The 14816-nt window shown below is 44.3% G+C and overlaps 1 protein-coding gene across 2 annotated transcripts; it reads right to left on the minus strand.

Moving 5' to 3' along the window:
- Positions 1 to 1553: 1553 nt before the first annotated feature.
- On the minus strand, positions 1554 to 10362 carry C4H6orf141 (chromosome 4 C6orf141 homolog). 2 transcript variants are annotated; one of them, XM_036024201.1, is made up of 2 exons: positions 9198 to 10362; positions 1554 to 5182 (listed from the first exon to the last, which is right to left on the minus strand). In XM_036024201.1, exon 1 carries the CDS (start codon positions 10116 to 10118, stop codon positions 9543 to 9545), a length of 576 nt encoding a protein of 191 aa, XP_035880094.1. In that variant the 5' UTR covers positions 10119 to 10362; the 3' UTR covers positions 1554 to 5182; positions 9198 to 9542. The 2 variants fall into 2 exon arrangements, with proteins under 2 accessions (XP_035880094.1, XP_028366770.1); XM_028510969.2 differs by having other exon boundaries at positions 4317 to 5235.
- Positions 10363 to 14816: the final 4454 nt, after the last annotated feature.

The following is a 14816-nucleotide window of genomic DNA, read 5'->3' on the forward strand; positions in this document are numbered from 1 at the left end:
TCCCTATGTTAAGCTGCATACATAAAAAGTCTCATATAATGTCAGAATTGAAGTAACTCAAGTTCTTTGTCTTAATCACTACGATGGCTGTGGTACTGTTTATATTGAATCTACTCCTGAAATGTGGGACTATATACGGGTTGGAGACACAACGTACATGCCAAGTGAGTTTGAAAGATTCTGAACCCTTAGGAATTGATTCTCAACATAAATACATGTAGCTGATTCTGTGTGTGTGTGTGTGTGTGTGTGTGTGCACGTGCGCGCGCGTGAGAGAGAGAAAGAGAAAGAGAGAGAGTTATTAAGGGGCAATACTGAGAGTTCTTTAAATTATTTTCCATATAGAAAAAATAAAAAGAAGTGCTAATTTGAAGCTTACACCTGTATTATTAAAGTTCAAACAGTAATCACAGAAATTTCTTAGAGTTTAGAGCAGGGGTGTCAAACTCATTTTCATTGGGGGCCACATCAGCCTCTTGGTTGCCTTCAAAGGGCCAACTGTAATTTTTGGACTGTGCAAATGTAACTACTCCTTAACAAGGGACAAGGAGCTCAGCGCTGCCTCCAGGAAGAAACAAGGTGCTGGGCCGGATAAAACAAGGTGGAGGGCCAGGTTCCGTCTGCAGGCCTTGTGTTTGCCACCTGTGGTTTAGATCAACAATGTTTTTTTTCTCCCTGAGAGTAGTGTTTTATCACTAAGCACGTGGCAATGAGAAAAAGAAGATTGACTTTAGTCCACTGGTATCATTGTTTTAAAATCTCTACAGATGGTGTACTGCTTATTTTTCACTCCTGGGGCAGACCCTGCCACTTCCTAGTCCCTGGCATGCCACTGAATAGAGGGCACAGAATCTCCTCTTCTCTGTTCAGCCTTTGGAATGTAATATTATTCCAAAGTGCACATTTTCCCACCCAGTTCTGTTGGGACAAAAAGACTGCATAGCCTGAACCTTGTAACCTCAGGACTCTGGGTCAATACTGAGGCTACACTGGGAAGTCCATAGGCAGGCTTAGGGCTGGACATCAGTAGTCAGAGAATCTTACAGAAGTTGACTGTGTTCAGAATCTTCTCCTAAAGTTCTCTTGTTTTGGTAAAAATTATCTGATGCCACTTATACCTTTCTATCCCTCTCCCAAGTTGAATTCAGGATACAATTTTAGCCACTTTCCCATGGACCTGGTGGGCTTTCAAAATAAATCTTCATGAGATTTTTTGGAAGTAGGACATGTACCTAAAGATGATCCAATGGGCCCACAAATTAGATTTAACACTCAGGTTTTGTGCCTGTGGTAGGGTGTCCAACTAAGTAGCCTTCAGATTGGGTGTATGCACTCAGTGGTTCAGTGATCACTGGGCGATACCCCGTGCTTAGGGGGACTCTGTGCAGTTCTTAGCCCACTCTCAGTAAGGCAGCACTACTCTGTTGTGTGGCGTTTTGGGTGTCAATAGTCCAGGCTGAATTATGACAAAGCATAGTTCACCCCCATAAGAAACTACTTGCAATACTGCATTCTGGATGCTTCTAAGAAATAAATATGTAATTATCTCTAAATTTTGTTTGTATCTGGGTCTTCTGGCTTCTAACTCTGTCTTTAAATAGTCCTATGGTTAATGATTTAATATATAGATTGACAGTGTCCAGACCATGTATAATAATATGTGAAAAAAAAAAGACAAAGAAGAATCTTAGTAAAAACCACCAGTTTGGGGTTTGATGATTTCTTGAGTTTGTATGTCTTCTGCTCCTTTTTTAAAAAAAATTAAAAGACTAAAAACAATATTGGTAATTTTGAATTTTTATTGTATGTTGGGCACTATATTTTTAACTACTCCCAGAGAAAAATCCTGTGAGATTGATAGTATTTATCATGTTGTAGAACTCTAACAGACAACCTCTGGAGCAACCAGCCTGGGAAGCCAAACAGCAGCCTCTGAATCAGCCCACAGAGATCGGGACTTGGTTAATGACTGCCAGCTAGCTTCCCTATGGGTTTGCACCCTTCCAATTCAGGACCCACTGGAGAGCCCCTAAACCAATTATATTAGAGGCCCCTCTAGACAGCCAACCCCCAGCTGTGCCATATCAATAACGTCCAGTTAGAGCATACATGAAGCCTTCCTTTTTTTGTTATTGTCCGAGAAAAATTGCACTAAATTTTAAACAGATAGTAGACTTTGTTCAAGATTATTGCAATAGGGGGCAGAGATTGAACTCAACTCCTTTGCATCCAAAGGTGGGAAGGTTTTGAAGCTCTGGGGTGAGCTAGTAGAAAAGTACTGGGGAGACTTTAGGGGAGGCTGGTCACTGCCAGTAGGCCACCTGTTTACTGACTGATGCTCATGAGGCTGGGCTCAAGCTCTCACTGAGACTGTGGGGTCAGGGGTAACTGTCGTTCTTGATTAGCTTTCAAAGGGATAGCTTCCAGGTTGTAAAAGTTCCAAGAGGCTGGAAGATTTACATCTCAAAGTGCAGAGAAAGAATTTACTTTTGCAAAGTTTTCCCAAGTAAGTGCTCTAAGAGAAGGCAGGTCGGAGCCGACAGGAAGAAAGCTGTTTAAAGCTTAGTCTAGCTGAGTGTGAAGGTCATTTCAGTCACCTTTAATCAGCTTTCCCACGGCCCTGCCTGCCTCTGCGTTCCCCGCCAAGCACAGGTGATGCTGACTGACTCTCTTCCTATATCAAACTCTGAATAGTTTTGTATCCTTTTCTGTGTGTGTGAAGGCTGCAGTCTCCTAAAAGTACTCATTCCGTCTTATACTTAGAAATCTGAGTTAGAATTTAAAGTAATTCTTGCTTTGAAGTTAACCAAATCTTATGTTTTGTTATCTACTTACTGCATGGTGCCCAAGGCTGATTATAATTCTAAAGCAAATTGAACTGTTTCTTTTCTCCACCCAGAGATGTTACAAAGTTCTTTGCCCTAACTAATGAAGAAAGTACAGACTGGAGTTATAAAGAGGTCCAGATGTTCACCACTTACAGCCTTTGTTTTCTTATCTGAATCAGTTGATTAAAATTCGGGCTCCACCTCCCCACCCCACACCTCACATCCTAGCAACTTATTATAAGTGGCTGACAAGTCCTGACCAGTCCGCCCTTAGAACTGTTTCAATTCTGCTTTCATTAATGACTTCCTGCCCTCCTTCCCTTAAGGGGTGTTTAAGGATTGTTTCACATTCTTAGGTAATAAAAGAACCACATTTCCAAAATGCAGTCATGTGCTGCATAGAAGTATTGGATGAAGAGGGACCACCATCTTAGATCCAATAAGACTATTGTTGGAGCAGAGAAATTCCTTTGTCTAGTGACTTGGTAACCATCCAGAGTTACACTGCCAAGTGTTATTGATGTGTTCGGGGTGATGCTCGTGTGAACAAACCTCTTGCATTGCCAATTATATAAAAGTATAGCACATGCAATTATACACACTACATAATGCCTGACAATAATAAATGACCATGTTACTGGTTCATGTATTTACCATACCTTTTATCATTATTTTACAGCATTGTCTTTCTACTTTATAATAAAAAAAAGCTTGCTGTAAAATGGTATGTTGTGTTATCCAGGGAGCAGCCTCATCACACATCTAGTGTTTAGCACATCTCTTAATGGTATTATTTTCTCTTGTGCTTAAACTCGTATTGTTTTATAAATTTCGTGCAGCCTAAGAGTGCAGTGTTTATGAAGCCTGTAGCAGTGTCCAATGATGTCCTAGGCTTTCATATTCACTCACCACTCCCTGCCTCACCCAGGGCAAAGTCCAGTCCTGCCGGCTCCATTCCCGGTAAGTGCCCTACACAGGTGTACAATCTTATCTCTTATACCACATCTTTATTGTACCTTTTCTATGTTGAGACATACAAATACCCAGCATTGTGTTACAATTGCCCGCAATATTCAGTCAGTAACGTGCTGAGCAGGTTTGTGGCACAAGCGATAGGCTGTAGCATACAGCCTCGGTGTGCAGTAGGTCGTGTCATCTAGGTTTGTGTGAGCGCACTCTGTAGTGTTTGCACAAAAACGCCTAAAACGCAAAAACACATTTCTCAGAACATATGTATCTCTGTCTGCTGCCACACATGACTCTAGTTTTAACTCCAATAATCAAGCGATGTTTTATTAGGAAAAACATGAGAATCATAGGCTTTTTAAAAAATTACAAAGCTTTTTAGATCTTTCTTTGCCAAGTCACTAATCAATATATACTAGACTTTTTTTGTAATCTCTAAGTGTTTCCATAATTCCACAAAGTATCATTTCCATGGCATTGTTAACAATTAAGCAGGAATCTATGAACAATAAAAACTTTTTCGTTTTTGTAAGTGACAAAATAGGATACAGGGCTACATACAGCAATTATGTCAGAGCTTCTCAGACTTGACTGTGAATCCCCTGGGGATCTTGCAGTTGTAGATTCTGACTCAGTGGGTCTGGGCTGGGGCCTGACCTCTGTTTTTCCAGAAACTTGCCTGAAGATGTCTGTGCTGCTGGCCCGCAGACTACTCCTTGAGCAGCATCAGCATACGTTAGTTTCCTATAAAGACGATACTCCGATTTCACACACAGTTTATGCTCAGAAAAGTGTATGTATTCATACATAAAAATAGAATGAAAGAAAAAAAAACATACCAAATATGAAAAGAGATGTGGGTTCATGGGTTTTTGTTTTCTTTTATTCCATTTTTCTTTTCCCTAGCAAAATAATATTTCCTCAAACTTTTCTACAGTGAATATAACTTTTTGTTTTAATAAAAAAACCTTGTCTCTTTCTAAGCAAAAGGCCACAAAGTGCTGGTGAGAACCAACAAGAATAAGAGCAGCAAGTCATATGTAATGAATCTCAAAAGTGGTGGAGTTGGGGGACCAAGATTTTGAAAGACGTTGACTTGCCTGACCCGTGGTGCTTATGTGACTGTGATATTTGTCTCTTGGTCTCCTGAGGGGATGGGTGGCTTCTGGAAGTCCTTGGTGTGATTCATCCACCTAAGGCCATTTTAGATGGCCACATTTTCCGGTGAGACGGAGGTGAGGGCAGAGAGCCAGGACCCTGCCACTCTCAGAGACACCTCAGGATTGAGGATGCCCACGGCTCCCTCGGGACTCATTCCCAGGACACTGCAAATGGGAGAGAATCCTCAGGCTGCTCACAGGACAGCGTTCTGCTTGGATCAGGAAAACCTGTGAAGCAAATTCAATAGTACTTCAACTTACTTCTCATATCAGGGAGACCGCTGTTGAAAGAAAATCTGTAAGTGCATTGCAGGCATTTAATGGAGAGGTTGGTAAGTGCTTTAAAAAGAATTTGTACTTAAATTCTTAGAGGAGTTAAAAATAACCTCAACATATTTGGATGAAAGTATGGGGTGGGGGTTCACTGCGGGGGTGCTTGCATTAGGCATGGGTGCCATTAGGTGGTTTTATTTACTTGCAGCAAGTAAAGGAGGTGGGGTTCACATCCAAAGCTCTGTCTCCTTGGAAGGGAGCCTTAGCCATCGCTTAGATACACTGTTTGATTGACTGTATGTTTTCTTCTTTGCAGCTAGTTACACTTATCAGGGGGGTTTCAGTCAAGCTCATCCTATTTACAGCTCTTTTGGAAAATTACATTTAGTAAGAGCTGGTCAGACCTTAAGACCCTTGACTTATCTAACAAAGGGAGTTAAGCTGACTTTAACAAATACATTTTAAAAGAAAAGAGATACAATGAAAACTCATTGTGCCCATTCTTTTCTTCTGTTACAAAGAGAGCAGGTAGATTTAAAATCTCAGAGGGAAAACAAACTAACCACCAGAGCATTAGATTTGAAATCCCAGAGGGAAAATAAACTGACCCAACAGGTCCTAAAAAGAAACTATTCAAAGCTCCCACCAACCAACAGGCACCAACAAGCAGTGTGTGACACCCCCTCAGAGACTCAAGCATGTTGCAAGGTAGGTTTTTGAACCTTAGGGTCAATCTTTATTACAAGATGTGGAGGTCACCTATCAGGAATTTAAGGAATGTATTTACTCCTACATTAAGTGTTGGGAAAAGGTAGGAATAAGTCTTCTTTCAGCAATGGAGAAAAGAGTGAATAAAAATCACTGGCTTGAGTGCCACAGGACTTCTAGGGCTGTATGCCTTCAGCTATTTTTTTTTTTATTAAATAAGAGACTCAAGCCTGGTGAGGATGAAAGTGAACTAAAAATAATCACACTAATGATAGGAGACTCAAAAGTTGGAACTTTTTTAGTTTAAGGTAAATAAGTAATAAGCCTAGTAGGTAAGGCATATGTTCAAGCTATTATTTCAGGAACTACAGGTACCATCAATCACTCCCCTGAGAGATAGCCGACCTCCTGGGGCACAGCTGGAGCCGTCTGGAGCCAGACAGATGTCTCTCCCTGGGACAGCTGACCCCCAGGGCGAGAATGCTGTGGCTCTTTAATCTAATTGTCCCTGAATTTCAAAACCCTTCACTGTACCTTGTTCTGTTATAAAAAGGCTGGCTTGGAAGGAGGTGGAAGATGGTCTGTTAGGGCACAAACCTGCCGTCTTCTGAGATCACCAGCCATCTGAATAAAGTGCCCATGAAGACTCAGTCCCTGTCTCTGCTTACTGGGTTTGGTATGTGACAGGCAGCACAAATACCAGCTTTTCTGGTTTCACTGGTAATGATAATAGCTAATTTTGAGCCCTGGCTGGTGTGGCTCAGTGGATTGAGTACCAGCCTACGAACCAAAGGGTCGCTAGTTCAATTCCCAACCAGGGCACATGCCTGGGTTGCCAGCCAGGTCCCCAGTAGGGAATGCATAAGAGGCAACCACACATTGATGTTTCTCGACTCTTCTTCCCTCTCTTCCTCTCTCTGAAAATAAACAAATAACATTTTTTTTAAAAAATAGCTAATTTTGAGCCTTCACTTTATGCCAAGCCTTGTTCTAAGTGTTTTTCATTTAACTTAATCCTAGGGAAAAATAATCCTATGAGATTGATAGCATTTACTATTTAACAAAGGAGGACACAGAGGCACCTAAAGATCAAGCACTTGCCCAAAGTCACAGCAAGAAGAGGTGGAACAGCTTTAAACTCAAGAAGCTGAACTCTAGAGTTTGCTTCCATAGGGAAGGCAACCAGATGACGCCCCCATTTTTGATCCACGTCGAAGAGGGTTTTCTTGTTGACTATAGTCAGGACTCTGTCATGTGGGGCATATGACTCATAACCAAATTTATTACATGAGGTGTGAAATCTGCCAAGAAGCTTAACCTCATAGGGAGTCAGGCAGGGTTGTTGGGGAAAAATAAAGATCTAATTTATGGTGCCTTTATTATCTCTTCGACCCACCAAGCAGTTTTGGACACAGATCAGCTCAAGTGTCAGTCTCCTGGGCTGGAGCACCGATGCCGGAGACCCCTCAGCCCACAGGCCTTGCAGGACTCGGGGACACGAAGGTGACTGTGGCACTTCTCATAAACACAAGTCAGAAAACTTAGGATGCCCTTGGCATCCTTTGACTCCCTAAAAGTGCCTGGGAAGGCCATTCCTATTTGTTACATGAGAGATGATCATCTCCTTGTCTAACTTGGTGCAGTTGGTTTTATCTGGAGTGACTGAAATATGTAATTGTTTATGCTTTTAGGATGGTTAGGATTCTAGATATAAGGAACAGGGCAAGCTAGTTTACATTTACATCATATGTACGATTTCAGTACAAATCAACATGGACGTCCAGTCTCCTGTCTGGTTTTTGGCCGGCGCACGCTGACCACAGGCCTGGGACTCTGCTACATGCCAAAGAGTGAAAGCCCTCTTTGTCCTGGGGCTTCATTTCAATGTCGTCACTGGGATGACTGTGTTGCCTTCAAACAGATTGCAACTCCGTTTTACATTAGAGACGATATCTAATCTATTTTGCACCCTGACTGGTTTTACCAGTAGTCTGAATTTTATAATTGACCATAAAAGGTTCAGTAAACTATGGCCCATTGGCCAGATCAGGCCCGTAACCCATTTCCTGTGGACTGTGTCCTAAGAATGTCTTTTCCATGCTTAAATAGCTGAAAAGAAAGGATAAGAATAATAGTATTTCATGACACTGGGACATTATGTGAAAGTCAAATCTTAGTGTCCACAAATAGTTTTATTGGAAAACAGACACCTGTGCTGTTTGTTAAGCAGATGCAGGACTAGCTGTGTGACCTATGCAAGCCACATGACCTCTAGGCCAAGGCTGGCTCATCTATAAAATAAGGACATAGTTTACCTATCTTGCCTGCCAGGAGGCAAGAAGTGGATCAGAGTATATTTGAGAGCATTTCAAGCTCTACACTGAAATCGGCAGTGGGGGAGGGGGAGGGCAAAGAGGAGGGAGTGGGGTAGGGGACACTGTTGAACAGCTTACTCCTCATAAGCCAAAGTCCCCCTTGTCTCGGTAATTCCTGCAGTAACCAAATACCACCCTTCAGCCATCTCCAGAAGGAGTGCCTGGCTCCTCAGATTTCCGAACCAGGCCACACTACTAACAGGTTAATAAAGGTGGTATTAAATAAATAGAGGAATATGTTTTAGAAAAAAAAAGTTCCTTTCATGGCACCAGAAGGAATAGTTTCCAACAGCATCAAGAGAGATGTCCTTTCAACAGCCTTCGACTGCATGTCTTACTAATAGAACAACTGTGGGCAACAATAAGACAGTCATTTTATGGCAAGCTACATATTCCTACTTATGGGTTAGGTTCATCTGCAGTATTTTAACACTAAAGTATTTAAAATTTTCAGATTAACAGCATTTTTACCGAACTAAAGTAGACACCTGGGGTAAGGCCCTTTTCAATGGTATCTCACTGTCGGAGCTCAGCCGGTTGTCGTCCCCACTTTTCCTAGCTCCTCTTTCCCCTCCTAACACTTAGATGGCGGGTGGGGAAGGGGGGGGTATGTGCACAACAGAAGAAAGTAAAAAAAAGTTTACTTGCTGCTGTTTTAATCTTCCCTTTTATTTTTACTTTACTTTTCAGCTTTCAAAGAACAAGCCCCTCTCCCCATCTACCCCCATTCCCTTTGCAGAAAGCAGACCTCAAACTTCATTTCTGTTTTTGTCTCAAAGAGCAAATGGGGAGACAGGAAAGAGGTCAAGCGAGAGGCATTGCAAAAGGAGAATTAACAACAGATTTTCTTATCTCAAAACTCCCACATTCTGTTAATTTCAAAATACCTTTTCTTCCCCTCTGGTGAAATGCGGTAGGTCTCCAGACCCTCACAGTATTTAAGCCACAGACGAAGTAATACGTTGTTTCCAGTTCTGTCTTGTATGTGCCCTGGGTGCCATCCGCTGCCTCCCCAAGCACCCGCGCAGTCTCTAAAGGTCCCTGCCGTGGGTTAATTGCAGGTTGGGTTGCAGCAGAGCGTTTTCTTTTCTTGAGGATTACCGTTTGTCCCTCAGCCCAGAACATTCCTGGGGCTCCTCCTTCCTCTTTAATCTCCTTGGGAAATCAGGTCCCTGTGGCCCTGGAAAGATCGTCTCTCGGCCGCGTGGACTCCCTGCGCCCCACAACCCGCCTCACTCCTTGTTGGTGCGAAACGTGACCATGGTCATGGAGCGCTCCTCTGTCCGTGAGGTCAGGCATCCCTTCGTCCACGCAGTGCACAGGACTTCTTGTGTCACCTGATAATCCACCACCCGCACAAGCACGGATTTGGGTGTGGCTGCGGGGTCCCGCGGCGGGGCTCCGGCGGGAGGGTCCGCGTGGCCGCCAGGAACCCGCTTTTGTCGTGGTAAGTGAGGAGCAGGGCTCTCCGGGTCGTCTCCGCCCGCCTGAGAACCGTCCTCCCCACCGGCTGCCTCCAGCCGCGCAGGGTCCACGTGAGTCCCCAGCCCTCTCTCTGGGTGAAGAAGAAAGAGCACTTTCTCTCTTACCCTGGACACGGAGTCCAGATTCTGCCCGGCCCCGCAGTCCTCGTGGCCGCCGCCCGGGCTTCCGCCTGCCCCGGGATTCGGGGCTCCCGCGGCCAGGCGGGGCCCGCGCCCCACCTTGGGCGGAACGGACCCCGCTTGCCCCAGGCTGCGAGGGCAGCCCGCGCGGTGCGTGGCTCCGCGGAGACCCGGGGCCCCCATGCTGGCAGGGGGGTCATTCATCCGTTGGTCCCTTCACTGGTTCCAGCAGCAAACTCCAGCCGCGCTCCGGAAAGCGCGGGACGCGCAGCCCCAGGTGTGGCCGCGCGCCCCCGGCGCCCCGCCCGCGGAGCAGGGGCAGCGACCGGCCCGCCCCCGGCCTCTGGGGGGGCAGAACCCCGCCCCTCGCGCGCGCCTCCCGCCTCCGGCCTTCCACCCCGGGCTGTTAGCCACCGCAGGACACAAGGTGGGACACCGCCCGTCGCTCCTCCGCCACGGACCTTGACCCTGACGCCGCTGTCGTTTGTTCTGATTCTGTTTCCTCCTACGGCTCCACTGGATTCTGCCTTGCGCTTTCTAGTTTCCCCGGAGCCGGACGCACCACGCGCTCCGACTGCGCACCTTCGAATCGCCCCACAAAGGGCACTAGGGCGCCCGGAGGGCAGGAGGAAGCTTACTCTTCTCAATTACTTCACCAGATTGCTCAGAAAAAGGGTGGCGTGTCCACTCCGAGCCCACGCCCACGGCGCGGCCCAGATAACCGAGTACACAGGAAAGGACCGGACCGGGCTGGGGCGGCTGGAGGCTCGGAGAAGGGGCTTTTGTTGGTCGCTCCGGCTCTGGAATGCGGTGGCCACGCCCGCGTCCGCGGGGGTTACCATCGGCGTTTATCCGGAGCAGGAGCTTAATGAGACCAAATGGAAACAAAACAAACACAAAATGTCAAGTGAACCTTAGGATTTAAAATTTCGTGTTCTGGCCGTTTTCCAAATCCTCCCCGCCCCTCCCCGCAGTCCCCCTTCTCTTTAACTCACTCCGGGGTTAAGCATGTATGTATCTCTGCGGAGGCTTTTGGAGGCTACTCGCTGCCAGGCCCTCCGCCCCCCGCACTGACCTGTGCGGGAGGTTGCTGGGGGAAGCCAGCTAACAGGAAAAGGGGAGCTTAGTTTGTAATTTCCAGTCTGTTCATGGCAACAGGTGCTTGTTTTGTTAGAAAACGCTCAGTTTTCCTGTCTGCTTATGAAAATGACTGCAATAGTAGAAATGCATGCTCATGTATGAAGGGTCAAGTAGAATGCCGACAGCGACATTTGGAAAGAGAGGACTTTCCTGATGTCTGCCAAGTTGTAGAACAGCAGCAGCAGCAAGTGCGGTTGGAGTGAGAAAACTTGGGTCAGGTCCGGCTGGTCAGACGCCTGACCTTGGGCTGGCTTCTGCTAAGTGAAGTTTAAACTCAGTGAAGTTTTTGAGTGTCAGACAAGGACTGTTCTAAGCACTCTATATACTTAAACTTGTTTGTTCTTTACAACAAACCAAGGAAGTAGTAGTCTCCTTAAGAACTTTGAGGAACAGGGAGGCTTAAGTATTTGTCCAAGGTCAAGGACTGATGAACAGTGGAGCCAGAATTCTAACGTTTAAATGCTTGTTCCTATTTTAAATTACCTTCTTGTTTTGGTTCTGGCTGGGTAGCTCAGTTGGTTAGAGCCTCCGTCCCATACACCAGGGTTGTAGGTTTCATGTCGAGTCAGCGCACATGTCAGAATCAACCCATGAATGCATAAATAAGTGCAACAACAAATCACTGTTCCCCCTCTCTTTCAAATCAGTTTAAAATTTTTTAAAATTAAAAAATTGTCTTCCTGTTTTAAGCCTATGACTTCATGTTCTTTCCTGTCTATTTATTTACATAACCGGTAATCACGGAGTGTGTGCTAAATGTCAACTGCCCTCCTCTAGGTGGTGGGGACGTCTGGGGGAACAAAGCAAGTTGCTTGTCCTCTTGAAGTTTTCTTCTTTTCATGTAGTAGTACATCATATTGTCTGTCCAAAAACAGGAGACAATAAATCAACTTTAATATACATGAAAATCACCTGTAGATTAATGCCCTAGCCTACTTTCAGGTTCTGTTCTTATGGCTTTGGGGCAGGGCTTGGAATATGGAGTTTTATCAAGACCCTCAGTAACCCTGAAGCAGTAGTCCCTGGACAACATCATGAGAAACATTACCAAAATCTGCATGGATAATCTCTAGGCCTTTTTTGCTGCTTTCAAATGTCACTAAGAACACTTTATTTTTCTTCCTCACAGGAATATTGGGGAGTTTCCAATGAAGAGGTCTGCTTTCTGAGGGAAGTCTAATATAAACCACAAGATTTATTGCACTTGTGCAATAGTTCACTATCGGAGGATGGAAACATCTGTTTGTTGAGAAATGAGACACATTCACCCATCGTATAGCATCTGAATTTCTAGACATCAAGAAGTTGTGTGTAAATGCATGAAAGAACATGAAGAGGAAATGCTAAATAAACTCAACTTCAGTGAGACAAAGTCTAGAAAGGATATGAACCAGAGAAACAGGTAGCTTGCCTCCAGGATGGTGGTGTCTGCCCGAAAGACTGATAAATGGTGCTAACATGGCCCCATTTGCTTCCTCTCTGGATTGCCTGTTACAGTTTCAGGCCAGTGAGGGATAGTAAAATAATTCACATCCCTGGGGTCTGAAAAGTCAAGGAAGACATGGTGCCCTGGCAGCATCAAAAGAAGCCTGTCGTTGGCAGCGCAGCCTCCCTAGGACCTGACCCTCTCACTTTTCCTGTTAGGTCCAGAGCTTAATGTAAATTCTCTACTAGACTATCATTCTGTTATTTTAGTGCCTTTGCCTTTAGAAGATTTACCCTTCACTCGCATGCCTCTGGTTTTATTTTGTGGTTGACCTGAAAAGCTGGCCTCACGAACAATTTTTTACTTGTGAAAAGGCAACCATAGAACAGCCCTGCTGGCAGCCAGGACTTGTCGGTACCTACTGCATGTACTCAACACTCAACATTGATATAAACATTGTCCATGTAAAGGGCACTCTGTGACCAAAGACAAGGTCACTACAAAACCATAACAAAGATTAAACCTCCCCCTCTTCTGGCTAAGTGACCCTGGCTGCTGTGCCAGTGATACCGCTAATCTTTTCCTGCTTCAATTCCCTTGATTAAAAAATGCCAAGGCACTGGTTCTCTGAGTTGTCCCATTTCCTGACAAGATCTAATCAAGCACTAGCTCCTGCTTCCTTGGAATCATTTAATTTAAGTCTAAATCCTATGAGAAGCCCCTCCCGACTCCACTTAATAAAATGCCCCATAATTGCTCAAGGGTACATTCTGACTTGCTGAAGCAGAATAAATACATCAAACCTGATTTTTAGTGCAGGTGTGTTCCTGATGCTCTGGCTGCTAGGATTTAAAGTTTGTTAATTTGGGAAGCATACAATGTCATGTCCTGAAATAAAATGGGAATATATGCTGGGGCAGGGCGACGGTGGGGTGTAAAGTGAGGGGATAAATTGAGGCCGGGATAGATTCGTAGTTGTTTGGCTGCACACAAGTTGAGGTGACTCTGGCGTTAAGAAATAAATCAATACATCTATTGAATCAATACATTAATCAAATAAATGAACACATTAATAGGATTTCACTTTTAAAACTTAGGAAATGCAGAGTCGTGGAAAATGGACTGATAAAGAACTTTTCTATTCATCACATTGGTGACAGTTTGTGTTCCTGTATCTGGTTTGAAAGTTAGCACGGCACTATTTTAGAGGGTCCTTGGTACATTGGCAGGTTAAGAGACTGTGCCTATGGCAGCAGAACTGTCTTTCAGCTCTGTTGAGGCTACTCTTAGGCTCACTGACTCTTAATGTATGTTGGTAAGTAAATTTGTTCAGATAATGTTTTCCATCTTTAGAAAGGAGTGAGCCTGTCACATCATGGTGGGTTGTGGTCACGCACACATCATTTTTACAGGAAATAGGTCAGCGGTGGTTCTCAGGGGTGGCTGTTTGTGAAGCTCAGCCCTCTACTGATTCAAATACACCAGTCTATGGAGTGGGGAAGGTGCAGGCAGGAGTATTTTTTTTTTTTTTGAAGCCACCCCACCTGAAAGGATTAATGGATCACTAGATAATAGAGCTTATTTGTTGTTTGCTAGATATGCATTCCCCACAAACAACTATGTTATTCTTGCTAACATAGTAAGAATACTATGTCATAAGTAAATGCAAGAATTTCTGTTTCTAGGGATTGAAAATCACATTGGGGAGACAAAACTAATAGACATGAAACAGCCAAATTTTCTAATTTGAATGAGATTGAATTGCCTCATCACTTTTCAAACTTAATTGCATTGGAATCACCTGGAGAGCATTTTTTTAAAGTATCACCTGGCCCACTCTAAGAGATTTTTTTTTCATTTATTGATTTTTTTTAAAGAAGCAGGGAGGGGAGAGAAACATCAAGTTGTTCCACTTATTTATGCATTCACTGGCTGACTCTTCTACGTGCCCTGACTGAGGATCAAATACCCCACCAGGGCCATTCTAAGAGACTTTGATTCAGTTGGCTTGGAAGGTAGCTTGGGGCCCTGGCAAGTTTATAAATTGCTTCCCAGATGATTCTAACAGGCCACCAAGCAGGAGAACCATTGAAGTAGATTATCTTTAGGGTTATGACATTAGGGAAGAAAAGTTAAGAATAATATATGTATATATTAGGCACCACAATTAGTAAAAAAAGAAGTTAAAGTACAGAAAGCTAGTGAAGGGAAGAAAAGAGGTGAGAGCTAGTGTAGTTAAAAAAGCTTCATGGCATAAGTGGAAATGTATCTGTATTGATTTGGGTAGGTACTCCGGTTGGAAGCTGTATGATGTTGGGTTTAAAGACAAGAATACT

Source organism: Phyllostomus discolor, chromosome 4, assembly GCF_004126475.2.
Source record: "Phyllostomus discolor isolate MPI-MPIP mPhyDis1 chromosome 4, mPhyDis1.pri.v3, whole genome shotgun sequence".
Taxonomy (NCBI): Eukaryota; Metazoa; Chordata; class Mammalia; order Chiroptera; family Phyllostomidae; genus Phyllostomus; species Phyllostomus discolor.

What these genes read in the sequence shown, in the direction of transcription:
- C4H6orf141 (XM_036024201.1), bottom strand. Translation starts at nt 10,118, where the DNA reads ATGAATGACCCCCCTGCCAGCATGGGGGCCCCGGGTCTCCGCGGAGCC.